The 21,842-nt window shown below is 37.9% G+C and overlaps 1 protein-coding gene across 1 annotated transcript; it reads right to left on the bottom strand.

The window, feature by feature from the left end:
- Positions 1-6,491: 6,491 nt before the first annotated feature.
- On the bottom strand, positions 6,492-18,391 carry DBR1 (debranching RNA lariats 1). Its single transcript, XM_007107293.3, has 8 exons — positions 18,052-18,391; positions 17,305-17,429; positions 15,414-15,494; positions 12,843-12,928; positions 11,083-11,307; positions 8,261-8,341; positions 7,863-8,008; positions 6,492-7,376 (listed from the first exon to the last, which is right to left on the bottom strand). Exons 1-8 carry the CDS (start codon positions 18,246-18,248, stop codon positions 6,683-6,685), a joined length of 1,635 nt encoding a protein of 544 aa, XP_007107355.1. The 5' UTR covers positions 18,249-18,391; the 3' UTR covers positions 6,492-6,682.
- Between the last annotated feature and the right edge of the window lie 3,451 nt (positions 18,392-21,842).

Raw genomic sequence — 21,842 nt, 5'->3', positions numbered from 1 at the left:
TCCCTAACATTTCCTTTCCACATTTTATACATTAAAAATAAAGATAGTGGTCACATCAATAATTCACAGCATTCTTTCTTGTTACCATTCTTTTATACACTTTTAGGAACTGATTTTGAATCTTCTTTATAATTTCACTACTATAATTGATACTAAAATTTAACTTACCAGATTTGTTAAATTCCCAGGATGGAGTCAATATTTTTTCCCAGGTGGTTTGGAGTAATTGGTAGTTGTTGATTGGGCAAGAATTGACACCTTTGCAATGTTAAGCTATCACATCCAGAATCCTAGACCATTTCCTCATTTATTTAAATATTAAATTATTTCCTTTAATACAGTTTTCAGTTTTTCTCTGCTGAAGTCTTGTGCATTTTTGATAAATTATTTTCCAGAAATGTTTTCATTTTTCTTGTTGCTGTGTTGCTGTGTCTGTCACTTTTGCTTACTGATTATTGCTGTTATAGAAAAAAAATGCTATGATTTTTAAAGTTTTCTTTGAATCTGGTAAACTTTTGTTGACATTGTTTATTTGTATGAATCTTTTTATTTTTTTTTTTCCTATATAGATGATCTAGATATAGATGGTCTGCAAATAATGTTTCCTTTCCAACCTTTATATCTATTTTCTTTTTTTTAGAGATATAGCTGTTATTTTATTTCTGCTTATAGCATAAATATACACTCATTTGCTTAGGGCAAAGCCTTTTCTTTTTTTCTTTCTTTCAAATTTATTTATTTATTTATTTATTTTTGGCTGTGTTGGGTCTTCATTGCTGCGCGCGGGCTTTCTCTAGTTGCGGGGAGCAGGGGCTACTCTTTGTTGCGGTGCGTGGGCTTCTCATTGCGGTGGCTTCTCTTGTTGTGGAGCACGGGCTCTAGACATGCAGGCTTCAGTAGGTGCAGCACTTGGGCTCAGTGGTTGTGGCTTGCGGGCTCTAGAGCGTAGGCTCAGTAATTGTGGCACACGGCCTTAGCTGCTCCACGGCATGTGGGATCTTCCCAGACCAGGGATCGAACCCGTGTTGCCTGCATTGGCAGGTGGATTCTTAACCACTGCGCCACCAGGGAAGCCCTCTTTTTTCTTTTCATACAATTTTTAAAGGTTACTTTACATTTACAGCCATTACAAAATATTGGCTATATTCCCCAGGTTGTACAACCTTTCTTATTTTATAGATTGAACCAAGGCCTCCAGTAGGTATTATATTAAGCAATACCTGCGAATCAGATATCCCATTTGACTTGCTCTTGTAGTACTATGTTCCTGTCACTTGGCACACTGCCATAGCTGGAATTTCACAATTTTTGATGTGATTATTTTATTAATATTAAATTCCCTCATTGTACTTTAAGCTCCATGAAGGCTGGAATTATAATTGGTTTTTCTCACTATTGTATCCCTGGTATAGTGACTGGGACATATTTATCTCAATAAATATTTCTTGAATGAATGAATAAATACCTGGTCTAAGCTGATAAAAAAAATGTAATAGATGAGGGCCCTACTTTTCTTATTTTGCTTTTTCTTCCCCTATCCTAATTACAAGCCCATTAGCATCCAGGAGTATATGTATCAGTCAGGGTATTTGGGTTGCAAGCACCAAAACTCATGCTAGCTAAATTAAACAAGAGGGGAATTTAGTGGAAGGAGATCAAATAGGGAGTTGGGATTAGAAGATGAAAGGAATGCTGAAACACTAGGTTTAAAAAAGAACAATTCTGAGGGTGTAGAATAGACAGCAGAAACTGCTGTAGAGTTTTGTCTGGGTACTGCCACTGGAACAACCATTTTCATCTTTTTATCTCTCTGATCAATATCCATATTCCAGGGAGGGAGCATCCAACTGTTATACCTTGAGTCACATGACTGCCTTTGGACAGGTTAGGGCAGGACACCAGTGCAGTAGTGGTGATTCCCAAAGAAATAATGTGTGGTGCTGCTACCAGAAAGCGGAATTAATGCTTGCAGGCCAAAAATCAATGACCTTTAAAGGTCCACCTGTGACATCACCATTTCAGACACTAGGATAAACTAGAAACTAATGCAAAGAGTTGGGAAGGGAGTAACAGGATGAAGAGGTTCAGAATGGGAGGAAGACATCTCTGAGTATACCTTTTTAAAAAAATTTTTATTGGCGTATAGTTGCTTTATAATACTGTGTTAGTTTCTATTGTACAGCAAAGTGAATCAGCTATATGTATACATATATCCCCTCTCTTTTGGATTTCCTTCTCATTTAGGTCACCACAGAACCCTGAGTAGAGTTCCCTGTGCTATACAGTAGTTTCTTATTAGTTATCTATTTTATACATAGTATCAATAGTGTATATATGTCAATCCCAATCTGCCAGTTCATCCAACCCCCCCACCCCGAGTATACCTTTTAAATATAGTTTTGACAACTACTATGAGGTACCCCCTCACACTGGTTAGAATTGCCGTCATTTGAAAGTCTACAAATAATAAATGCTGGAGAGGGTGTGGAGAAAAGGGAAACTTCTTGCACTGTTGGTGGGAATGTAAATTGGTGCAGCCACTATGGAAAATAGTATGGAGGTTCCTTAAAAAACTAAAAATAGAGCTACCATATGATCCAGCAGTCCCACTCCTGGGCATATATCCGTAAAAGAAAAAAACAGCAATTCAAAAAGATACATGCACCCCAATGTTCATAGGACCACTATTTACAATAGCCAAGACACAGAAGCAACCTAAGTGTCCATCAACAGATGAATGGATAAAAAAGATGTGGTATATATACAATGGAATATTAGCCATAAAAAGGAATGAAATATTGTCATTTGCAATAACACGGATAGACCTAGAGAATATCATACTAAGTGAAGTAAGACAGAGAAAGACAAATATTATATATTACTTATATATGAAATCTAAAAAATAATACAAATGAATTTATTTACAAAACGGAAGCAGACTCACAGACATAGAAAACAAATTTATGGTTACCAAAGGGGAAAGAGGGGATGGGGAGGGATAAATTAGGAGTATGGGATTAACAGATATATACTACTATATATAAAATAGATAAACAACAAGGATTTACTGTAAAGCACAGGGAACTATATTCAATATCTTGTAATAACCTAAAATCGAAAATAATCTGAAGATATATATATGTATATATACGTATATATATATGAATCAGTTTGCTGTACACCTGAAACTAACAATATTGTAAATCAACTATACTTCAGTTTTTCAAAAGTTTTGACTTGTGAAACATGCAGATGTTTTACAAAGTCAAAACTAAAAGAAAAAAAGCAAAGCAAGGAAATTTCCTTCTCACACAGAAAATATACACTGCTCTCTACCTTGATTTAACTTAATATAACCTAAAACTCACTCTGTATCAGTTCATGAGAATCTCGGGGTTTTTTAGTGTACAATTCAATGGTTTTCATATTCAGAGTATATTCACAGAGTTGGGTAACCATCACCATGATCTAATTTTGGAACATTTTTGTCACCCCCCAAAAAATCACATATCCATTAGCAGTCATTCCTCATTACCCCCCATTCCCTTCCCCCAGCCCTGGGCAACCAATAATCTACTTTCTGTTTCTATGGATTTGTCTATTTGGGACATTTCGTATAAATGCAAATCAATCAACATGTGTTTTCTTTTTTTTTTTTGTATCTGGCTACTTTCACTTTAGCATAATGTTTTCAAGTTTCATCCATGTTGTAGCATATGTACTTCATTCCTTTTTATTGCTGAATAATATTCTGTTGTGTGGTTCTGTATTTTATGTATTCATTCATCAGTTGATGGACATTTGGGTTATCTCTACTATCTGGCTGTCAAGAATAATGCTGCTATAGGGCTTCCCTGGTGGCGCAGTGGTTGAGAGTCCGCCTGCCGATGCAGAGTACACGGGTTCGTGCCCCAGTCCAGGAAGATCCCACATGCCGCGAAGCGGCTGGGCCCGTGAGCCACGGCCGCTGAGCCTGCGTGTCCAGAGCCTGTGCTCTGCAAAGGGAGAGGCCGCAACAGAGAGAGGCCCGCGTACCGCAAAAAAAAAAAAAAAAAAAAAAAAAGAATAATGCTGCTATAAACGTTTATGTACGTTTTTTTGTCCCACATTCTTTTTTAAAGCTGTGTGTTACTCCATCGGGTATTTGTTCAACCAATCTTCTCCTGGTGAACGTTTAGACTGTTTCCAATGGTTCGTTATTACAAATAATGCTACAATGAATACTCTTGTGCTTATGCTTTCTTTGATTTTGGAGATGTATCTTTAGGACCTATTCCTACAAGTTTAATTACTGAGTCTATATAAAGAGTTCTTTATATTTTGGAAAGATGAGCCCTTTTGTCTGTGATATGAGTTGCAAATACATTCTTCCAGTTTGTCATTTATCTTTTAACATTGTTTATGGTGTTTCATTTTGTTTGCCATGCAAAAGTTATCTATTTTTGCATATAGTCAAAATGTGTCAGTCTTTTACTGTGTCTGGATTCTGAGATACAGTTACAAAGGCTTTCCTCCGTTCCAGATTAAAAGGAAATTTACCCATGTTTTCATCTGGTATTTACATGGTTTCATTCTTCACATGTATATCTCTGATCTATTTGGAGTTAATTTTGGTATATAAAAAAAAGTTTCTTTCCCAAGGTCCAATCCTATTTAAAATGTCATCTTTTTCCTCAGTGATTTGAGATGTCACTTAAATACTATACTAAACTCTTATATATGTTTGGGCCTATTTCTTGCCTTTCTGTTCCACTGGCCTGTCCTCTAATGAACCAGTACTATGTTGTTTTAATTACTGTAGAGGCTTTATATTACGTTTTAATAGCTGTTATGGCCAGCATATGTCCATTACTCTTTGCGGGGGATTTTCCTGTCTGTTCTAACTTATTTATCCACAAGCGTTAAAATCAACTTGTCTAGCTCCAGAAAAACAAACAAAACAAAAAACGTGTTGATATTTTGATTAGGATGTTAAATTTATTTATTAACTTGAGAATTGGCATCTTTAAAATGTTGAGTTTATCTATCCAGGAATAAGAGATGATTTTCTGTTAGTTCAAGTTTACTTTTGCATTTTTCGGGTGCATTTTAAGGTTTTCATTACAGGTTTTATGCATTTCTCATTAAGTATTTTTGTTGTTTTGCTTATATCATGCCACTCACTAGTATTTGTGTATGTGAAAACGATTGATTTGTATGTTCATTCTATATCATTACTTTGCTGTATTACTTTATTTACATATTACTTTAGTGGTATCTTAGTTTTAGTTTTAATATTCTGGTGTTTTCCAACTAAACATTCAGGTCATCTGTATAAAGATGCTTCTGCCTTAACAATTCTGATTCCCCTCATTGTTTTCACCAATATTAAAATGTAAAGGAGGTAGTGGGTATCTTGTTCCTTGATTTTGCTCTTACTTTCCTTTGATGGGAATGCTTATAGTATTTCCCTTTTAAACAAGATGCTAGATTTTACTTCTTTAAAAAAATCAGAAATGGGTGTTGCATTGTTTGTCCTTAGATCTATTACTGGGTGAATTATATGAACAGACTTCCTAATATTGAACTATCTTTGTATCAGTCATGCTGTATCTTAAAATGAGCTATAGATTCTGTTTGCTAATATTTTATTTAGGACTTCAATTAGGACTCAATATTCATACGTGAGATTGGTTTGTGGTTTCTTTGTGCAATCTTTGTCAGATTTAGCTATCAATGTTGTATTAGCGTCATGAAAAGAAACTGAACTTTCCTTCATTTTCTATATTTTGGAACACTTTGCATAATATTAGTGGTTACCTTTAAAAGGTTTGGTAGTTTCTCCTGAAGCCATCTGAACCAGTAGTCCTTCGGTAACACTATTCCTTCTACAGAAATTACTTTCACTTTCCATCTCTACTAGGATAATTCTTTTCCCTTATAGGTTATTACAAAATACTGAGTATAGTTCCCTGTGCTATACACTAGGTCCCTGTTGGTTATCTATTTTATTCCCTGCTAGTAATTAATACTAAGCTGAACTGTGCCCCAAATGGCCTGTATAGTCACATTAAAATTAAAGCTAAAGCTAAAATATAATACGTAAAAGTCAGCAGGGTTATATTAATCTCATCAACTAAGTATAAGATTTTATGTTTGCCAATGTTTAGTACTTATTTCCTGAAATCTTATCTACCCTCTTCAGCTTCAATTATATTCGATAGACATTAAGAGCTGACCAGAGAAAATATTTATAATAAATGAAAAGAGAGCACATATAAGTATATATACAATAATGACTTAACTGTAAAACAAAATATAAATATGCCATACTTTATACACCAAAATATTTACAGTGATAGTAACTCTATGAAAGCAAAAACCCCTGTCTTACTCATCTTTGTAGTGCCATCTTATAGAAGAGTGCCTGGTACAAAGTAGGTGTTCAATAAGTGCTTGCTGAAAAAAAATGAAAGCGAATAATATATGTTCTCAGAAAAAGGGGTACTCAATCAAGTAAATATAGGAAATTTTAATTTTTTTTATCTGAAACATACAAAGGTCTAAAGATAAAGTCCATACCTAACTAAAATTTATGTAACTTCATTATTACAAAGTTAAGTCTTGAGTCAAAGATCCAACTCTAAAAATATAGTCTCAAAAATCACGTATCTACATATAACACTAAAACAAGTAAATTGTCTTAGGCTGTATCATCATTATCTGCTGCAGCATAGATGGCTTGATTCCTCCTCTTGATTTTCTTTCTTTGTTCAGGTTCATGTTCATCACTCAGCCTCTTCAGCGGCACCTTGGCTAAGTCCTTTCCATCCCCCAACTCCAGAGGGTCACCGCGATTCCCCTCCTTGCCAACTCGGAAACCGGATGTATCATCAGAAGATACAGTCATGGAACTTGGCAAGATCCTGATGTCAGAGAAGCTTGCAGAAAAGTCAGAAGCTTGATCAGAAGATGGTTCTACAGATGGTGTATTCATGTCACTGTGTGCACTTACAATACTATCATCATATTCCTCTTCTTCATCTAACATTATCTCATCTGGATTAATAGAGGACAGGGCAGATGTGTCTGTGTTATATTCACTAGGGTCTTCTCCAGAGTCATTACTCTCCACGTCATCCTGCTCTTCATAGTGACCACACACGTGCTGTTCTTCCTTGGCCTTCTGAAGCCTGATGTTAATGTCACTGATGCCAAGCTGGGCACAAAATTCAGTAGTCTGAGGATTAATCCTATGAACCAACGGCATTTGTGTCTGTGGCTTGCTAGGGTCATAACAAGCAGCCGTTACACTAAAGTTACATGGAACTTTGAGGTCATGATTCAATTTTTCCAATACTTCGTTCATAGCTTCTTTTGTTGCACTGTAATCCCACCTAGAAAAGTCCAAAGCAATAGCTTTTTATATTTTACCAGCCTCGGACAATAAATGATGAGCTCTAACTATGGACGTCAGGTGCATTAAAAAATAAACCACATTTCAGAATTCCACTTCATGAAATTATAGTTAACTTAGCAAAGGACCATTTTGAGATTAAAACAATTCTTAGAAAAAGCTGTCCTTAACTCACTCCCTAAAACAAGTACAAATTATTTTAATGTGTGACCCGAATCGCCACGGTCTTAAAGTTTCATGCACTTATGCGCTTATAGTTTGATGCACTTATACGCTTATTTGGGTTGGTGCTCTGCAGTCTATTTTCTTGGAGCTCTTGGACGGAAAACTTGCAATTTTCATACCAGTCAATAAACTGTGAACTGTAGCAATAACGCCCTTGATTTAAAAAAATAATAATAATGTGGAGGGGACAAAAACTGTGCATACGATGGAGAGGGAAAATCTTAAATAAGGTCAGACTCACCTTGTATGCAGGCCATTATTTTCAGGCATATTCCATAGGCGCTCACTCACATTAATAAGATCATTAGTAGCCCTGAGAATAGCGAGCCATTCAGTATCATACTCCAAGTAATCAGGAGCACAGGGGTCATGTTCTATTTCTATTACCTACAAGAAGAAATTGGAAATTTTAAGAAATACTATCTGTTTTTAATATTCTAAGAATGTCAATATAATAATAAAGTTTGAAAGGAATTTAATTTAGTAGCTTAAAAACACTAATGTAACTTAAACATGCCCCAAGAAATCTCAGAACACATAAATTACAAACAGCACCAATAATTTCTGAAAGGAGACAATTTTTTTTTAATCACTGGAAGAGTAAAACTATGTTGCAAAGTTACTTCATTTTCTTTTTACCTGAAGAAAGTCTCTGTGTGGTAAGCATTTGTCCAGGGCTAGAAATTTGGTTGCTTTGGCCGACTGTCCTTTATCCTTGGCCTAGACAATACGAACCATCATTTAAGAAAGAATGTTAAAACATCACAGGCAATTCAGACATTGAAAAGGATGGAAATAATCTTTATTACCCAATCCCCTAAGTTGTGTGTCAAAGGAACAACGGTTACTTTTCCAAAACAAGTTAGCTCTATACCCCCTTGTGCAATGACAAGCAAGGCACTTACACTCTCTGGGCTTCAATTTCCTTACAATAGTCAAAGCAGAAAGAAATGGTGGTAATGATAGTGTTAAATCAAAGCAAATTACACACATAAACCAAAGCATATAACACAAAGGTTAAAGATCAGACAACAGAAGAGCTTAAAAGTAAATTGGCAGAGCTAAAACTATACAACTCGTAGAAGAATTCATAGGAGAAAATCTTTGTAACCCTGGGTTAGGCAAAGATTCTTAGATACAACACCAAAGTAGATATATATATATACATACTCCATAGGATGAAATACTACTCACCAATAAAAATGAAAGTTACACTGACACATGCGACAACAAGAATGAGCCTCAGAAGCAAGCAAAGGAAAGAAACCAGTTACCAAAGACGATGTATTTTGTGATTCCACTTATATAAAATGTTCAGAAAAGGCAAATCCATAGAGACAGGGCAGATTAGTGGTCGCCTGGGGCTGAAGGTTGACAGAACAAAGACCGACAGCAAAGAGGCACAAAGGATCTTTTGGGGTGATGGCAATGTTCTAGAACTGGATTATATGATGTTTGCATAACTCTGGATAGTTACTAAAAATCACTGAATTCTACACTTAAAACAGGTGAATTTTTTTTGATATGGAAATTATACTCCAAAAAAGTTCTTTTTTAAAAAGTGAACCAGCAGAAACATGGGAGGATCACAAACATGAAGGTCACGCCGGAAGAAGTAAAAAGTGACTCACTCCACCTAGAGGGGTGGGATAGGGAGGGTGGGAGGGAGGGAGACGCAAGAGGGAGGAGATATGGGAACATATGTATATGTATAACTGATTCACTTTGTTGTAAAGCAGAAACTGACACACCATTGTAAAGCAGTTCTACTCCAATAAAGATGTTAGAAAAAAAAAAAAAGTGACTCACTAAAAACAGCAAGGCACATGGAGGAAGAAAGACGAGGAAGCAAGCGATGGGACACCCTGCTGAGGACCAGGTGTCAGTTCAGTGGTGGGGAGCGACCGAGAGGTGGGATGCGCAGAGATCACGGGCAGATCCTGGCAGCAGGGCAGTTCTGAGGAAAGATGACCTTTGGTGTTACTGAAAGGGCTCAGACAGAATACCGCTGAAGTCAGAGGCAGCTGAGGAGCAACAAAAAGGGATCAAACCTATTAATTCAGAGACGCAAGTCCCCGAGGTTGACAACAGAAGACGGCATCAGGGAGACGTAGCAAATCGAGAGCTTCAGCAGCAATCCAAGAGCGTCAGGAGCCCCAGGAGACAGAGGAGAGTAACACAGATGTGGGAAAGGTGACTGACAGAAACAGAAGACTTGGACGTGAGAAGAGGATAATCGCGTTGGCAACAGCCCAGAGGAAAATGCAAGAGTAACCTCGCCTTCTTCTCCCAGTGAAGCCGGAGAGTGAGAATAAGCCCACAACAGAGAGGGCCCACGGGAAATGTTTTCAGACAGAATCTTCCAAACCGTGGGCAAAGAGCATCACTGAAGTGTACCTCTACCGCAGAAAAGGCTTTGGTCAGGTAAGTTCAGGAAGCGCTGCACGACCCATCCCCCATCTCAGAGAAAGGTAATGCCCATTAGCACACTGGGCTCTCAGAAATCCTACAGAAGCCTCTGGGAAGAAATCCCGAACTTTGTTAACCCAGCATTTTCTAAACGTATCTCCTATGGGATACTTTATGGGAAAGTCAGAATTCAACCAGAATCAGAGGTGAAAGGAAGAACTGCATAGTTCCACTAAAGCCTAACTCTAAGTAGGTATTTATTTTCTACTTTGCGTCAAGCACCATCCCCATGCAATTACCAAAGGAAAACTCTGGGAGTCATTCTAGATTCACTCGTCCCTCTGTCACTAAATCCGGATGATCCTGCTTCCAAAATCTCTCTGGAACCTGCTTCATTCTCTGCGTTCCCTCTTTGCCTTAATAGGTTAGAACCTCAGCTTTTGCTTACATAGCCTCCTCTGCCTCCCATTTTACATTACTCCAATCCACACACAAAACTGCTGCCAAACTAATCCTTCTGAAATGAAACTTTGACTTCATCACCCCCAACCTTCCCCATTACCTCCTGGTTAAAACCCGAACTCCAGAGCATGTCCCAGAAGGCAGCTATGATCTCGCTCCAGCTTCGTCTCTCCCTGTGCCTCAGCCGCAGGGACCAGCTGCACTTCCCCAAAGGCACCACGCTCTCAGACCTCCAGCCTGTGCACACATCGGTCCCTGGGCCTAGATTACCCTGATGATCTGCTTCTTCCTGGCACCATCAATTCCTTTAGAAAACCTTCTCTATCCCTTCATCTCTCTGTCCACATCCCCATCTCACCGTGGCCTGGCTTAGGTGTTCCCACAGTATCCTAGCACTTTTTGTCACAAACTTATTGCACTATTTTATAATTGCTGGCTTGTCCCTTCTCCCCACTGGATACTGAGTTATTCACAAAAGGAAAGTTATCTTTGACTTCTTTCTCTAACTTTCCAACTATGCCCATAGGGCCTAGCCCATAGATGTTCAATAACTGTTTGTTAAATCAAAGAATAAGCATTTTGTTTTCTACCTGATGCTGCATCAAGGCTGCAAACTTCACATGAAGGTGTGCAGAAAACCAGTAAGTAGGTTTTAAGTGCTCTAAAAGTTCTGAGGCGGCGGGACTTCCTAATGTGTTATTTTCCACTTCTTGTCGGAAAAAAGATTTAGTCTTAAGAAGTTGCTTCTTATTTCCATAATGATATATACTTCTCGGCCAATCATGAGATAAGAATATGTCCATAGGCTGCTTCAGCTTTAACAGAAAAAGAAAAGAAAGCTCTTAAAAACAGATTAACCAAAAGCAATCCCCTCCCTTCTCCCCACCACCACACAACCATTTACCCAGGGAGATCTGCAGATTTCTGTGTAATTCATTCTAAGAACACTTTATTTAAGGAAGTCACAGAAATACTGAGCTACTCACTCATCGAGGCAAAGAGAAACACCTTTCTCTCTGCCTGACAAATCACCTTTTATTTTCCGTGGCAAGGCAGTTCAATAGAGACACACTTTGATTAGATTGCCAATCAGCTAAGGTCTTTAGCACTGGGTTTCTAAAATCTACAACATGGACTGTTCTTTTCCCTTTTAGTAAAGAAACTACTGTTTTAAGATCAATGTCCAGATTTCATGAGACTTGTAATGTAAACAATACAGTAAACCTAACCTACAGTAAACCTTTTTTTTTTTCTGATGGACTCACGTAGTAAACACCAAAAAAACCTCTCTGTTTACTACAAAAATTATATTAGAGGTATTTAAGGTAGCTGGTGTCTTCTTGGGGAGAACACAAAATATACTCCATACTGTCAAGTAATCCAAAGCAAACACTTGGGTAACTAAATTAAAATAATTTAAGTAAGTGTTCAAGAAAATACAAAAGGTAAGATAGATATGATTAACCACTGAAAAGCTGGTATGGGCAATAAGTGCTACAAAAAATTCAGAGAAGGGTGAGGACTTTAAACTAGAACACTGGTTGGGAAGTGAAATCTAAGCTGGGCCTCCAAGGACCAGTAGGATTTAGATGAGTAAAGGGAAAAAGGATTCCAGGTAAGAAACTGTTATGAATGGGGCATACCTGTAAACATCTTTATGTTCCAGTCGAGGCTGTATTTATGATGGGAAGGGCCTGAGTTCAGTCTGGCAGGCTCTACCAGCCTGCAGGCTCTACCAGCCTGCAGGCTCTGGCAGGCTCTTAACTGTGTGGGAAGTCCTGGGCAGGTTACTTTATCTATCTGAGCCTTTGGCCTCTCTCCCTTAGTGTGACAAAGTTGGACGTGCTGCATGATAGAATTTGAGTGACAGTTATATGAACTATCACAGATGAAAGCTGCTTAGCCCGGTGTCAGACATTTAATCGGTTCACAAACAAAAACCTAGTTTCATTTACTCTCCAGTTAAGCCAGTGTTTCGGTTATCACCTTCACAATTTTCCCATATCATCTTCACTATTATTTTCTATTTAATATCATTATTTAAAATAAAATATTTAACACTTTCTTTAAAGTATCACTTTATTCCAATATATATTCTTTAGCCTTACCCTAAGGAATAGTAGCTGAAGTCATGGATCAAATATTTTATTTTATTATTAATCACTAAAATAAATGTATAGCCATTAAAATTTTAAAAATGTTCATCTGTGAACCTCCTAAAAACAACTCAAGATCCAAATTGTGGAAATACCGAATTGAGCTCTTCTTGGAAGTAGCAGATCAAAATACATACTGGTAGAGAATTACTTTACCATTTTTTCAAGTCTGCCATAATGTACTTTTTACATACCTGTTTTAATTTGTAGACTTCAATATTTCTCACATGATAGATACTCCTTATTGTAGCTGCATTATAGGGGGGGTACTCAAAATGACCTTAAATTGAAGAAGAGAAATAAGCTATATTCAACTCCCTTAAATACTGCAAGTATAAATACATACATACACTTCTCCAAAACTGATGTTTGTCATCAATGCTTTTTGTTCTTGAAAATTTTATTAAAAAAACACTGCTCTCAAAATACTGGTATTTTCTAATAACTGATCACCATCTACACATCTAAATAAATGGGGGGCTTATGATTTTTTAAATTAAATTATATTTAGCTTTGGAATACACTGTTTAGTCACATAGTTTAAGATTTAAAAGATACCATCAGAAAGGTACAGGGTAAGGGGGAGTGGGGGTGAGGGAAGGATGGATTGGGAGTTTGGGATTAGCAGATGCAAATTATTACATACAGAATGGATAAACAACAAGGTCCTACTGTATGGCACGGAGAATTATATTCAATAACCTGTGATAAACCATAATAGAGAAGAATATGAAAAAGAATGTATATATATGTGTAACTGAATCACTTTGCTGTACAGCAGAAATTAACACAATATTGTAAATCAACTATACTTCAATAAAATAAATTTTTTTAAAAAAAGAAAGGCATAGGGTAAAAAGTATTCCTCCTGGAGGGTAGACCCTAGTGGGTACCTAGGGCTGGCATGGGAGCAGGGATTAAGTTTGGCACAAAACTTTTAGGCATGATAGAGATGTTCTAAATCCAGATGGTGCTAAAGGCTGCATAACTCTACAATTTACTAAAATCACTGAATTGTGTACTTACAATGGTACATAAATTTTACGACAATCAAGCTGCTAAAACAAGCGGACAGGGTTCTCCTATTCCTTCCCCCATCCATCAGTAACCCTACCTACAGGGAACCAGTATTAATCAGGTTTCAGTATTTTATTCCAGGGATGTCATCTATGCATATAATATACATATTTCTTTATCCTCCCTTTTTTTTTTTTATACAAGTGGCAGTATAATTTATACACGTTCTGTGCCTTGTTTTTGTCACTTAACTTATTTTGGAGTTCTTTTCATATTAGTCACACATAGAGCTGCTTCTTTTTTCTTTCTTTCTGCCTTCACAGCATTGCACTGTATAGTTATATCATGACACATTTAACTAGTTCCTATCTTTTGCTGTTACAAACAAGGCTGAAATACATTTGTTTATATCATTTTGCACTTGTGGAATATATCTGTAGATAAATTCCTGGAAGTGGAACTCCTGAGTCAGAATACTTCTATAATTTCCACAGATGTTACTAATATTCCTCCAAAGAGTGGTTCCAATTTGTGCCCACACCTGCCATGTAGAAGATGGCCTATTTTTGAAGACCCATCCCAATAGTTCAGAATCGTGGGGAACAGGGCAGCAAGAAACAGACTTGTGATTTAACAGTTACACTGAGGATGTAAGTTTTAGCTGTCAACTTAATTCATGAAATTTTAAAATCAATGTGGATCCAAGCTATTCCTTTAACTTTAAAATCAAGATGAAATTCATTCAGGGCTTCCCTGGTAGCGCAGTGGTTGAGAGTCCGCCTGCCGATTCAGGGGACACGGGTTCGTGCCCCGGTCCGGGAAGATCCCACATGCCGCGGAGCGGCTGGACCCGTGAGCCGTGGCCGCTGAGCCTGCGCGTCCGGAGCCTGTGCTCCGCAACGGGAGAGGCCACAACAGTGAGAGGCCCGCGTACCGCAAAAAAAAGCTGAGCCTGCGCGTCCGGAGCCTGTGCTCCGCAACGGGGGAGGCCACAACAGTGAGAGGCCGGCGTACCGCAAAAAAAAAAAAAAAAAAAAAAAAAAAAAAAAGATATAATTCATTCAGATACAGTGTGGTATATTTATACAATGGAATACTATTCACAAATTTAAATGACAGAGTTACATGTATCAACATGGATTTCAAAAACATATTAAACAAAGAAGCAAGTTTCAGAAAGATATATGTAAAATGATACACTTATATGAAGTTTAAAACATGCTATATAATACACTGTTTAAAGCTGTTACTGATATGGTAATGATATAAAATAATCAAGTGAATGATAAACACCAAATTCAGAATAGTGACTGCCTGGTGAGGTAAAGGAGGAGTAAAAGGAGAGAGATGGGATTGAGGACAGATAAACAATGAATTTCGATTGTATCTGTACTCTTTTATTTCTTAAAAATCAAAACTAAAAGTGGCAAAATACCAAATAAAACTAGATGGTGTATACACAGATAATACGTTCTAGTGTTCTCTATTTTTTCGTATTTATAAAATATTTTATAATATAAACTTAAGAATAAATTAATCAGTTCATAGGAGAAATCCAATGAAAAAGTCAAACTGTATATTATGCTTAAGTTACTACGGGGCATGGAAGTTCTAAGTTTAAAAACAATTCTCAGAATAACAATACTCACTTTGCTGTATACCTGAAATTAACACCACAATGTAAATCAACTGTACTCCAATTAAAAAAAGAGTGTAATGTAAAAAAAAAAAAAAAAGCATAACAATACCTTTTCGATAGTCATGAGATTTAAAGATACCAGAGATTCCACCAATCCTTACACCTCGGTATTTTACTACACCTGCCAAGCCTGAAAAATTACATAGTTAAATAAAATTACTGTAGGCAAAAGCAATCTTTACTAACTGAACAAACAGTTTAGAGGCCTAGAATATCATGCAGTCTTAAAATTATTTGAAAATTAAGTGTCATGATGAGGTTACGCTTTTACATAGAAAATATGCCAACAATATATAATGTAGAGTAGGGAGACAGTCTACAGAGGCAAGAGACTGAGCAGAAAAGAAGGAACAAATGAGACAGGGAGTGTTAAGAGGGAAACAGACATACATAATTTGGTACCTAAAGGAATATGGGGATGGGGTGGGGGAAATAGGGGAAAATGTCCTAAGATGGATTTATATGTTATATATAAGGTATATATAACATATACCTTTGACTTATAGAATACAGAAACCTGCAGTTTCTACATTTCATTTGATTGATCATCTTCAGACAGTTTCACCTTTTCACAATACTACAGCTGTCAAAAGATGATCCATCAGTAATGACATAGAGAAATTAAATTTCTGAAGTTATAATGTCATCACTAGAAACACCTGTAAACATTTAAATAAAGAGATGAAAGGACTGTATAGTTTAAAAGGACTAAAACTGAACCTGACCTAATCAGGTCTATAAATCTAAATGCAGATTATAAGCAATGCAGAGGATAAAAGGAACACGTTAAACAACCCAAGGAAATCCAATCAGCTAAACCCAGAATGTGGGAAATTCTGCCAGATAAATTTCCCATTTTCTTCAACAAATAAACAGCATGGGGGTTTGGGGGAGAAGAGAGTGCGAAAAGGGACAGTTATAGTCTAAGAGACTTCAGAATCATGACAATCAAATGAAAGTGTGGACCTTGTAGAATCCTACTGTTTGGATCCTATTTGAACAAGTCAACTGTAAAACAGACATCTTTGTGATAATCCGGAAAATCTGAACATGAACTAGGCAACAGATAATGATAGGTAATAGGTATAATCATGGTACTGTAGTTGTGGTATTTTTTTAAATCCTCATCACTTAAAAATACATGCTGAAGTATTTACAGATGAAATAATCCGATGGCTGAGGTTTGCTTTAAAATACTCCAGTTGGGACCTCCCTGGTGGTCCAGTGGTTAAGAATCCACCTTCCAATGCAGGGGACACAGGATTGAGCCCTGGTCAGGGAACTAAGATCCCACATGCCCCTAAGCCCCTAGAGCCCACATGCCGCAACTACTGAGCCAGCGCACTCTGGAGCTCCAGAGCGCCCAGGCGCCACAACTAGAGAGAAGCCTGCCCACCGCTAGGAAGATCCCACGTGCGACAACCAAACACCTGACGCAGCCAAATAAATAAATAAATAAAATATTAAAAAATAAATAGATAAAAATAAGATAAAATACTCTGGTCACCTCCTCCCACAAAAGAGTTTAGGCGGGGAGTGGGTTGAAAGAAGGATGGCAGAACAATAATTTTTGTTAAAGCTGATTAATAGGTACAGAGATTCATTATACTATTCTCTATTTTGTGTATGTTTAAATATTTCCATTATAAAAAGTTCGTTTTTTAATTTAATAAGAAGAGTAAGAAAAAAATTAAGAGATTGCAAATCGTACAGAAGCTCTTTGCAGTTATATTAAGTATTGCTTAAAGCACTAGATGATGCATGGACATATTTTCATGGTTACCTACTTAAATGAACTATTTTAATTAAATTTTCATGATTATTTAAATCGAGAGACATTCCCAAAACACCATACATTTCAAGATGCTGATCAACTGATATACAAATCCTGACAGGCTTTTCCATGCCATCAGACCAAGAAATTACCCAAGAACACATACCTAAATAATAAATGTTTGGTGCTACCCAGCCACCGTAGGGTAACTCTTGCAAATGATTTGAGGCTTCATGGTTACCCCCGATGAAAATTGTGAGAACTGGGGCCTTTTTCTCTCCAGAGTAATACCTAGAACATAAGGGCAAAGATGTCAATTGGCATAGCAGAAATGAGACATAGAGAAAAGCAATTGGTCATGCCTGTACTATTAGGCATAGCAGAAAAGCAAAATAAGGTCCGAAGTAAAAAAAACCTGAGCTCATCATAAAAAGTTAAGCTCTTTCTAAACGAATTGTCCATCCTTGTCCTTAAGAATGATTCAGGGCCGCCACCTTGGGTTCAAGCCAACGTATATTCAGTGAGGTCAAAAACTTTTGTCAGTTCACTGCTACAACCTTAGTTTCTATAATGAGGACTAGCACATAGCAAGCGTCCAATAAAAACTCCTAGATCAATAAATGAACTAGTCCCCAGAGTCCTATTAAGCATGAAGTAGATTAACCTGTCAGTTTCTTCCTCCAGATTTTCCCCTCAGGCTGCGATCCCTTCCGAAACAAAACAGATGAATGGAAAGAAGAAAAGTGACATTTACTAAGCGCCAGTTCCTAGACACACAGCGTGAACAAAGACGGGAACTAAGAAAGACAGTTGGTGGCAGAGAGGATTCGAACACAGCCCGGGTTCTCTGCCCCCACCGCTGGGTAGTCACACCTCTCACAACGGGGGCCCGGGCCCAGGCCACGCCCCTCACCTGTAGAAGGTCTGCATGTGGCGGTACTTGGGCGGCACGGCCATGCAGCGCAGGTCGGCCTCGTTGCGCACAGCCTGGAAGTCGCCGCAGCATAGCAGAAGGTCTATCGGCCCCGGGCCGCGCCGCTCCGCCAGCGCCAGCGTCTCATAGATCTTGTCCAGCTCGCCGTGGCAGCAGCCGGCCACAGCCACCCGCATGCTGCCGGCCCGAGGCAGGGAGCGCTGCCCGCAACCCCCTAAACCAGAGCCAGCCCAGGCCGGACAACGAAGACCCGACTGATGGCTCAGACCCCGCCAACCTTAACTGAGACGCCGCCTCCTGTAATCTAGACTCCATCGATATAATTCACTTCCGGTTTCCAAATCTCGCGAGAGAGAGGTCGTGAAGGGCATGACCAACACTGATTCCAGAGAGCTTTCTAATCGACTCGTACTTTTCTTGTTTTGGCAGGTGGTTCCTGAAGTCCTAGCAGCCTGTCAGGTGGTAAAAATCAAAACCAGAATAGTAAGACAAACAAAAATTCCTGGAAATAGTGTAGTTTGATAAAATCAAACCAAATTTAGGATGAACTTCTCACGGCAAAGATAATTGCCTGAAAGTGATTAGAAACGATTAAACAAATGATTTAAGACACCCGAAATAAAAATAAATTTAAAATAAAATGTAAAAACTCACTGAGGATTTTGAAATTATCTCCTCGAAAAGTTTCTAAAATTATCAGTTACTTTATTAAAAGGGGCCAGGGACTCTTCATTTTCCTACCAAATGGTTGTTTGCGTAACTAGACTGCAAGCTCAATGAATGCAGATGAATATCTCGAAAACATCCGGGAGGGAAAAGGACCAGACTGACAACTGAAGAATTAGTGGCCAAGGCAGAAACAAGCAAACAAATAAAACCCTTCTGGCAAATTTAATCAAGATAATACGGAGAATAATAAAACCATCTCTGCTCATTAAAAAAAAAACTAGATAAAATAAACAATTTCTAGGAATAAAAACACCAAAGTTAATTCAAAATGAAGCAGAAGATGTAAACAAAACAATGACAATAAGAAGACACTGGGATATATACACTACCAAATGTAAAATAGATAGCTAGTGGGAAGCAGCCGCATAGCACAGGGAGATCAGCTCAGTGCTCTGTGTCCACCTAGAGGGTGGGATACAGACGCAAGAAGGAGATATGGGGATATATGTTTATGTATAGCTGATTCACTTTGTTATACAGCAGAAACTAACACACCATTGTAAAGCAATTATACTACTATACTAAGATGTTAAAAAAAAAGACACTGGGAAAGTCAACGACATGAATCCATTGAAAGACATTTATGAGTGATTTATAGGTGATTTCTTTCAAATTTACAAGGAAGATACACTTTTCATGATATCTAAATCAATCAAGAGGGTAGAAAAAGATGGAAATCTAATCGTTCCTATTAGTTTTTAATGTTTTATTTTCCCTTCTGTATTAAATTTTTTGAACTATATAAAGAACAGATACTTTTTTTGACATTGTTAAATTTAACTTCTAAAAAAAATTTAACTTCTTCCACTTGATTTTCAATCTACAGGAATTATCTTTTTCTGGATCTTTTTTTTCTCCACTGAAAAATTGTTAATTTTAATTTTAATTAACTTACTTAAAGTACCATGAACAAATCAAATCTTAAGTGCACATTTTGATGAATTTTTCCACGTGTAATCACCCATATCAAGATATAAAACATTTCTAGCATTCCAAAAGACTCCCTTGTGCTTCCTCCCAAGCCTATTCTCCCAAAAGAAAAATTCTAGTCTATCCTCTAGCACCGTAGATTAGCTCTACTTGTTTTTAAACTTCATAGAAATGTCAGTGTATATTATGTACTCTTTTGTGTCTGGCTTCTTTCACTTAATATCTGTGAGCCTCATCCATGAATCTATGTAACTGAGCAGGAGGACCCTATGGGGCCTTTGCAGGGCAGATGACCACCACCACCACCCCCTGCAATGTCCTCCACCTGCCTCTTTGTAGAAAAACTAGCCACCTAGGCCTTCTCCAAGTTCCAAAGAATAAATTTAATTAGAGAAGTGAGAAAATGCAGAAGCAAAGGAAAACAATCAAGCAAGACAAAATAATAATAGTTTAGCCATTAAACAAAGTCAAGGACCTTTAGTTCCTCCTCAAGGGCTATAGATAATAATCTGAGCCAGGGAATTCCCTGGCAGTCTAGTGGTTAAGACTCCGTGCTTCCAGCACAGTGGGTACGGGTTTGATCCCTGAGCCATACCATATCCTTTGAGCTATTTTGCAGATACTGAAACTCCCACCAGGTGGAAGAATTTAACTGTATGCTGATCACAAGCACGGAGACCCCAGACTGGTTGGAATCAGAAGGCTGATGATGTTGACTCCCAATTACCTCACCACCAACCAGTCAGAATGTCCACAAGCTGATCACACACCCACAACCCCCTCCTTCACCCTGTCTTTAAAAACCTTTCCCTGAAAGCCATCAGGGAGTTCGGGTCTTTTGAGCACTAACTACCTGGACTCCTGGCCTGGCACCCTGCAATAAACACTGCACTTTCCTTCAACACACCCTGGTGTCAGTAGATTGGGCTTTACTGTGAGCAGGTAAGCAGACTCAAGTTTGGTTCAGTAACAACTATACTATAGATAGATACAGCCATAGTATACTATTTCTTATTGCTGTGTTGTTTTCCATCGTGTGAACATACCACAGTTCATGTATCCATTTTTCTGTTGAAGGACATTTGGATTGTTTCTAACTTGGGGCTGTTATGAATAAAGCCACCATATACATTCTTGTAAAATCTTTTGGTGGACATAACACTTTTCCCCCTTGGATTAAGCCCAGGAATGGAATCTCTGGATAACATAGTAGGTATATGTTTAGCTTTAATAGATAGTGTCAGTTGTACTAATTTACACTTTCCTACGTAATATGAGCATTCTTATTATTCCATGTGCACAACAGCACTTGGTATTATCTGTCTGTTAAATTTTAGCCATGTTGTTAGGTGTGCAATGGCGTCTTCTTGTTATTTCCATGTAGATTTTACAACAAAATTTTAATATGTCAATTTGAATTTTCTTCTTTTGTGACCAATAGGAAACAATAATTTAATGCCATAACATTCAAAATCTCATGGTCAAAGAAGGAAATAGAAGATTATGAATAGGGATGAAAAAGTGTATCATGGCTTAGCTCTTAACTCTATTCCCAACCAACACCCCATTTCCAGAGGTCATACTGGTATGTTAATAAACTTGAGAATTCTCGCTGACTTTCTCAAATCCAGAGAGGATAAAACTAGATCAATAACCTCAACTCCAAAGTCAAGGACCTTTAGTTCCTCCTCAAGGGCTATAGATAATAATCTGAGCCAGGGAATTCCCTGGCAGTCTAGTGGTTAAGACTCCGTGCTTCCAGCACAGTGGGTACGGGTTTGATCCCTGAGCCATACCATATCCTTTGAGCTATTTTGCAGATACTGAAACTCCCACCAGGTGGAAGAATTTAACTGTATGCTGATCACAAGCACGGAGACCCCAGACTGGTTGGAATCAGAAGGCTGATGATGTTGACTCCCAATTACCTCACCACCAACCAGTCAGAATGTCCACAAGCTGATCACACACCCACAACCCCCTCCTTCACCCTGTCTTTAAAAACCTTTCCCTGAAAGCCATCAGGGAGTTCGGGTCTTTTGAGCACTAACTACCTGGACTCCTGGCCTGGCACCCTGCAATAAACACTGCACTTTCCTTCAACACACCCT

Source organism: Physeter macrocephalus, chromosome 1, assembly GCF_002837175.3.
Source record: "Physeter macrocephalus isolate SW-GA chromosome 1, ASM283717v5, whole genome shotgun sequence".
NCBI classification, from domain to species: Eukaryota; Metazoa; Chordata; class Mammalia; order Artiodactyla; family Physeteridae; genus Physeter; species Physeter macrocephalus.
This window is presented reverse-complemented; position numbering and strand designations above follow the sequence as displayed.

Coding starts and splice junctions, on each gene's coding strand:
- DBR1 (XM_007107293.3), bottom strand. CDS start 18,248: ATGCGGGTGGCTGTGGCCGGCTGCTGCCACGGCGAGCTGGACAAGATC. Junction 17,430..18,051: donor CACATGCAGACCTTCTACAG/GTGAGGGGCGTG, acceptor CTTATGTTCTAG/GTATTACTCTGGAGAGAAAA. Junction 15,495..17,304: donor ACCAAACATTTATTATTTAG/GTATGTGTTCTT, acceptor GTAATTTTTCAG/GCTTGGCAGGTGTAGTAAAA.